This window comes from Notothenia coriiceps, unplaced genomic scaffold (genome assembly GCF_000735185.1).
Source record: "Notothenia coriiceps isolate Sejong01 unplaced genomic scaffold, NC01 NC01_scaffold00018425, whole genome shotgun sequence".
Taxonomy (NCBI): domain Eukaryota; kingdom Metazoa; phylum Chordata; class Actinopteri; order Perciformes; family Nototheniidae; genus Notothenia; species Notothenia coriiceps.
Window position 1 is genome coordinate 93,070 of NW_011351126.1, and position 7,190 is coordinate 100,259.

General features: G+C 43.1%; 1 protein-coding gene across 1 annotated transcript; it reads right to left on the reverse strand.

Moving 5' to 3' along the window:
* Nucleotides 1–319: 319 nt before the first annotated feature.
* LOC104951043 (collagen alpha-1(XIII) chain-like) lies at nt 320–4,215 on the reverse strand. Its single transcript, XM_010777681.1, has 6 exons — nt 4,148–4,215; nt 1,848–1,940; nt 1,419–1,475; nt 1,309–1,326; nt 806–832; nt 320–388 (listed from the first exon to the last, which is right to left on the reverse strand). Exons 1-6 carry the CDS (start codon nt 4,208–4,210, stop codon nt 320–322), a joined length of 327 nt encoding a protein of 108 aa, XP_010775983.1. The 5' UTR covers nt 4,211–4,215.
* Nucleotides 4,216–7,190: the final 2,975 nt, after the last annotated feature.

Here is a 7,190-nt window from a genome sequence, read left to right on the forward strand (position 1 = left end):
ATTAGTTAGACGCTTTTATCCAAAGCGACTTACATACATTCAGTACTGTGGACAATCCCCTCAGGAACAATTTGGGGGAAAGTGTCTCAGGGACACAACGACATGCTGACTGCAGTGGGACTTGAACTTGTTAGCCCCTGATTCAAAGTCCAGCACACTTCCCACTGAGCCACAGCCTCCCCACAATAACCCATGATTCATTTCAATGTGCATACATGTTAAGTAGATCTTAAGCATATGCTTTAAAGTTTGTTTTAAACGTATTGTTGTCATTAACCGTTGAATGACAAACAAAAATGCTGCAATTAAACGTAAAAAGTTATATACAGGCAGAGTGGAATACCTTTGAGCCGTCAGAACCCGCTGGGCCAGCGTCACCTCGATCCCCCTGGGGAGGGACACAAAGACAAATATCAGACACTGATTGACAGGAAGTTGACGAATAACAAACATGGTGTGTGACTCCGCACAAGCAAAGGGACACATTATTTGTTGAAACCATTTCCCTCTGAGGTGCTTTCAAGTCCCTCTATGAACTTCTATATTGTACGTATTTATCTTGTTAATATACCAGCTTACAGATTGTTACACCTTCCTTTATCATCTGCATTTATCCCTGCAGCTGCCTTTAAACACATGTTATATGAAGAACCACCGTTACTGAGGGAAACATGTTTTTTGCTTGACTTTTGTGATTACAAATCTATCAATTACGTGATGGATTTTGTTCTCATATTTCCACCCAATCACCCATCCTGGATTCTACTGACCGTATTTATAAAGTTAAGCATAGAACATAGCTCACCTTTTGTCCTGGCCAACCCGGTTCACCCTGGAGAGTAACAAGAGTGTAAATAAATTAGTATTTCATATTTAAATATGAACAGAAATGCAGCTGGCTGAGGCTTGTTTTTAAGGATTTAAAATCATGTCTTTCTCGGATGCCTTTGTGATCAGCTGTTACTGCTCATGCTAAAGCTGATGAGACTCAGCCTGTTTCCATGAGGAGCATTAATAAGTCTCTGACCATCTATTTGACCTCCCAATCTACAGTTCCTTCCAAGTAATACGGACAATAAAGTCATCACGTGGAGTTAAAAAAACCATCCAATCCAAAGGTTTCTGTTGTGAAGCTGGGGCTGGTCTGATATGTGTGCAGCTGCACAGAGACCTGATCCTGGTTCTGTGGCTTGTTTTGTTTGGGCCTCAGTGTGTGTGTCTAAGACATCATGGAATCTCACAGTGATGCTAATTATGTTTTTCAGAAATGTAATTTTGCTGTTTGGTCAAGAAGAGAAATATGTTTACCTTCAGTCCTGGTAAAAGCTGCAGAAACAATGTGGAAATAAATAAGTTTAATGTCACACCAACAGTTTCAGTTATGTGAAAAATGTGGAAAATAAATGTGGAGGACTCACTGAAGCGAAGCTGACCCTGGGGTCTTTTCCAGGTTTGCCTGGCTCACCAGGCTTACCCTGCACAGAAGAGCAGACGTGAATTAGTCCTTTTCAACAAAACTACCAATGCAGTTCCATGATGGGTCACATCCATCCCATGTCTAAATACTCACCTTCCTGTCCTCATGCATTACCAGCTTGGTGATTATCTACTCCACCCGATCAGTCACCTGTCCCTAATCATCTTTCCTCTCAAAATATTCCGTCTGTGCCAGTTCGTCTCGTATGATTTGAGTCTCAGCTAATTCCCAGTGTTTCTTCCTAGAGTGTGCTATCTCGACTTGTTCTACCTATTTATTTGATGAAGTGTTTTTTAGTTGCAGTATTCTGTTTCTTTAAAATTGCCTTTTTATACATTTTCTAGTGTCAGAGTAACAGAAATGAACTCACTGCTGGGCCAGAGGCTCCATTAAGGCCAGGTGTCCCTGGAGTTCCGGGGGGTCCTGGAGGTCCTGGGGGTCCCTGCGCTCCAGGCCCGCCCTGCTGGAAGACCTTGAGTTACAACCTGCCATGCTGGAACACACCTTGCCATACTTGTCATGCCAACACAACAACCTCACACAACACCACAAATAAATGCAGCGGGGGTTTAAGAGAGAAAGGTTAGCGGGGTGGCAAGGCAAGCGTCGCTTCAAATGCTGCACGAGAACATTCATTCTTGACCTTTGTAACAGGAATCTGTGATAAAATATTCCAAACTCAAGGTTGACTCTTTTCAAAGGCTTCTGCCTTAAGGCTTCAAAGGACGTCAGGGACAGAAGCTTGCTCAGGTGCCAGGACATTGGGGGCTTGTGACAGGTTCTTTCTAAGTAGGGTAGAAATGAGGTGTCAAAAATATGAGACTGAAACCAGCAGCAGCATCAGCTAAGGACTTTGTTTTACTGACTCCTGGTTGATAATTTTGACCTCCTCCTAGTCGTTGTTGAAACTAATGTCCTTTACATAGGCGTACACCCTGAGGTAGAGGTCACTATCACTGACCAGGAGTCTATGGAACGCATCAGAGAAATCAAGGAGGACATTCGGGAGTTTTGCAATTGTAATTGGGAGGGATGAAACCCTCTTTAATGGTTACACATGCACAGCACACACAGTGGAATTTGTTCTCTCCTTTTAACCCATCCTTGTACCAGGAGTCTAGTACTAGGAGCATTGGGCAGCTATTGTACAGCGTCCGTGGAGCAATGGGGGGGGGGTTGTCCGGTGCCTTGCTCAAGGGCACCACAGCAGGGCCCAGGAGGTGAACTGGGACCTCTCCAAGTACCAGTCCACACTTGAACCAGCGACCCTACAGCTCCCAGTCCAAGCCCCTACTGACTGAGCCACTGCCGGAGTTGACATGTTATCAAAGTGTGTCACTCAGTTACTTGGTGACACCTGAGCAAGTTCAACCACGTTCCACAAATACATGTAGTGAGAGCATTGAGGGTGTTCTTCTCTAGAACTACCTTTGTTTGTAGAGCAATATAATGGGAAATGTAATCCATGACATTGATGTGATTCTCTTTCTTCTTGACCAGCCTAATATCATCAATCAATGTTACTCGATTGCAGATTTTCCCCCAGTAGTGTCAAAGGTGCTTTTCCAAGATTGGATATGTTTTTTGGGTTAAAAGGAAAATAATTTCCGCCGCTGATTTTTTCACCTCATAAAATCAACTTGTTGATTGCTACAGGTCAATATTTAACAGATAATATACTGTACACATATGGAAATATGCAGGGCAACAGGTCTGCATGGCATGTATAGATCCATTTTGCCACAGTACATGATTTATTTGCACATGTGGTTCAACTTAGAGAAGTTCCTTAGACAAAGCGCTGGCCTCACTTCAGTCACTCAGCAATCACTGTGTTATGGTAGGAGAACCCACATGTACAGTAGCTCAGAACCAGAGTGCTGCCAAGCCTCTATTCTCAGATAATGGAGAACATATCCATAAGCATAACATCCACATTTGATCATTCCTGCAGAAAACTGTCATGATATGATGTCTGTCCCTGGAAATGTTAGGCTGCTCTCAGGATTACACACACTGTTATGGGCAGGTCCCAGCTGCCAATAGCTGATCATAAAATGTGCTGTTCCGCACAATTTAATCACAGGAAAGAACATCAAATTCAGCCATAACTCTATAATCTTCATGATGGAAACCCACTATGTCAGGTGGTCTACAGTGACTGGCTTGTATCTGATTTACTATAGGGAGTCTATATGAACTTTATACGGTATATCAGAAAATCTTTTTTTTCAATATATGACTATATCATGTCCTAACAAGGGGCCAACCTGTGCCAGAGTACCAAATAAGGCTCCTTCACACACAGTATGATCTTGTATTGTAATGTCATAACTTATGATATACTTTATTGTATCCAAAAAAAACAATATTTTTTCTTATTTACACCTTACAACATATTTAGGTTGCTTATTTTTATTTCTGGGAAATGTAGAGATATATTCTGTGTCTTTTCATTTCAATGGTATTACCATTTTTGTTTGATTTCTGGTCAAGCATCTTTGACAGAACCTTGAATAAGAGTAAACATTATGAAGCAGTAGCAGCCAAAGGAGGTTAATTACAGCATGACGACGGAGGGGAGGGGGGGGGGGTTGCGACGGATGATGGCGGGTGGCATCCACAGGGCGGGCGGAGAAGAGGGGGCAAGTAGGGGGCAGAGAATTGTACCTTGAGGCGTTTTAGGATTAGAGGGCTTATTGAGGGCATGTTGCGCACGCTGATGGGCAACATCTGCCGGGGGGGAGTCACAAAGCACAGGTGGCCAGCGGTGAAAAAATATCACAGGGCAAAGGTCACCAGGAGGAGAGAGAAAGGAAAGGAGAATGAAGAAGAAGGGGGAGGGATATGGAGGAAAAAGAGAAATAGAACATCAGAGTGGAAAGTAAGTAAATGGAAGGGCAAAGGATAAAAAAAAGGAAACCTGGTAGAAGAAAGAAACAACAAAAGGCACCGGCACAGCAAACTATGGGCCTGGGGGGGCAAAGGGGATGGTTGATACACTGGGATGCTTCTTTATGTTCAAAGGATGTGAACGATTTCAAATCTCTGAGGTACTGACAGAGTGATGGTTGCAAATCATTAAGCATCCCCAACTCAGGATAATGTGCATCAATGTCCCCTTCACCGTGGCCAGGCCCTCAGAGTGCAGCGGAGCAGAGGTGGGCGCAGCGGAGCCACAAAGAGAGGACAGCAGTACAGAAACACATCCAGACTTACTGCGGCCAACTGTCCCACACAGGGCTGTACAATACGCCGCTTCTGTTGAGACGACCAGCATGATCAGATACACATTTAGGACAGGACAGTACAGGTATGATCGCTACATTTCCCCGCTGACACAAAATAGAACCAGCTGCATGCAACTTGCCTACTTTTTACAGTGTACATATTTCCAAATTGTTTTATTATGCAGAACCTTTAAAGGAAGACTACCTTTACCCAATACCTTAACCACAAAATAAGTATTCAGTACTATTCCATATTATTATATGGTTAACCCAGCATTATTTTGGAACATACTTCTTTATATTGTGTGGTCTGTCAAATTATTTTCCAGTGGATTAGAGTAAGGCCAAAAAGAGTACCAATTAAATGGAAATATATACAGAATGTTATTAGTACAAATAAGTAGGGGGTAAATGTAGCAAGTAGGCAAGTGTGCTGCTTTGTCCCTCACCATTCCAGATCTCCAGCACACCGGGTTCAATGTTAAGAAGTCAACAGCTGCCAATAAGAGGGCGAAATCCTACATTGATATTTCAATGATTTTGTCCAACTGTGTTTTTTATAATTAGATTAATTGTTTGAGTGTGTGAAAATTCAAATAATTGTAAGAGTTCTTTTCAAAATATATGTTTTGTATAAACTCCTAAGCCTTTTTATTTCCTGACTTCAAATAATGAAAATAGTTGTTATGTATTATGATCTGGGTGGACAAAAAGGGCTGCTACCATCCTGAGTGTCATGTACCATCTGTCAATGCTCATTTTCATTTTTGGTGTTGGTCTGTATTTTTTATTCTGAATCAGAATGTTTTGGTTGATAATAACAAAGCAACATAAATGTAACTTGCATTCCATTACCATTACGAACATGGAATTGAATTAAAATGTAACTTTCATCTTTATTTTCCATGCAGACCATGTGCATTTATGTTTGTCATACATCTGCACAAACATGGAAAACATATTTCTTTATTATTAGTATCCCTATACTTCACGGGCTTATTACAAATAGAACTTTTTTGAATGACAGTTAAACAAAATCAGTAGCACCCTCATTGATATTTGGTCTCCCTTTGGGTGGAGAGCAGGGTGGGAGGGGGGGGCCTTGGCTCTAGGGCGCTGGCTCTCTTTGCGGCACAACTTGGTGACACCCCTGCAGAGGGTTATCTATCTGGGTGTTGATGGCACCCACAAACCTTCAACATCAGAGCCTGACTGGAGCGCAAGGCAGCCAGGGTTTTCAGAGGCAGCTCCTGCACAAACAGGCCCTGAACACAGCATCTAAGTCAGGGCAGGTCACATGGCACAGAGCCATCCAACCACACACACAGTGAGTCATGTCTCAGGAAGAATTGGAGAAGATTTCAGTTTAAAGGACAGCTCAAATGAATTAAGACTCTGCTTGAGTGTTTCAGGTACAGTAGATGCTGGACGAGGCTAACCTGGCTCTGTGTATAAGAACCAAAGAACAGGTTCAGCAGTCAGCTTCATATCTGCTGCTTCTCTTTTCAGGCCAGGCTATCTTACTATCACCACTTCAAGTCCAAACATATCTTGAATGCAGTTTTGTACTCGCACAGATGTGAGATTGATATCAATATTTGTACTCTGAGAAAAGAGGGCAAATAAGTATATTACGTTAATGTAATTAAATGACTTCATTTAAACATTATTTTACAATGCCACAAAAGAAACGTGTGCTGATCTTGCCGGCTCTGTCCTAAAACTTCCCAAACACTGAACACTCTGCGGTCCCTTAAGGCCCTGACACACCAGGCCGAAATCGGCCGTTTTCGTTAGTCGGACGACGAAGCGTGCCCTGTCGCCCAAATTCAATTTGGTGTGTCCCGCACCGCCGGCCGTGACACGTCTTATTTGGCCTTTCATGGCCGACACATGCCGTGCGTCGGCCACAGGCAGTCGGACAAAGAAATCACTCTGATTGGCTGTTCAGCTAGCGAATCAGTGCATGAGAAGTGAAACGGAAGTGAGGGACCCAAAAAAACTGAAGGCAAATCTGAGATTTCATTTAACTCCAGTTAAACATTTAACAATTAGTTGTTTGTTTATATCACGCAGTCTGTTCTTCTTCTCTCGGTGTATCATGCAGTCTTTCTTCCGGTTGTTGCCTCTTTTGAATGACGAATACACACTACCGCCGCCTGCTGGTAAGGGGAGTTATTGCCACTCACGAATGCGCAGTTCGTACGTGCTACTTGGCCGTCGGCTGAAGTCTTTGCGGTGTGTTCCAGTGCGACACATGGCCAAGACGCAGGAGACGTGAGGCGACGTTCCGTTGGGACGTGTTCTTTGGTGTTCTTTGGTGTCAGTTTGTTGTGTAAGGAGCTTTAGAGGAGGGACATGGAGACGCAGCTACTCACGGCCAGACCTTTGCTAATGACTTATATGTACAGGTTCCATGTGTACACTGACAGTGAACCAGGATGCTTGGTAACAGAATGTAGACCCTCCAGAAAAACGCGATT

What these genes read in the sequence shown, in the direction of transcription:
- LOC104951043 (XM_010777681.1), bottom strand. Translation starts at nt 4,210, where the DNA reads ATGTTGCCCATCAGCGTGCGCAACATGCCCTCAATAAGCCCTCTAATC. An exon ending in TAATCCTAAAACGCCTCAAG is followed by an intron (nt 1,941 to 4,147) that starts GTACAATTCTCT and finishes AAGGTCTTCCAG; the next exon opens with CAGGGCGGGCCTGGAGCGCA. An exon ending in CGGGTTGGCCAGGACAAAAG is followed by an intron (nt 389 to 805) that starts GTGAGCTATGTT and finishes GTCCCTCCCCAG; the next exon opens with GGGGATCGAGGTGACGCTGG.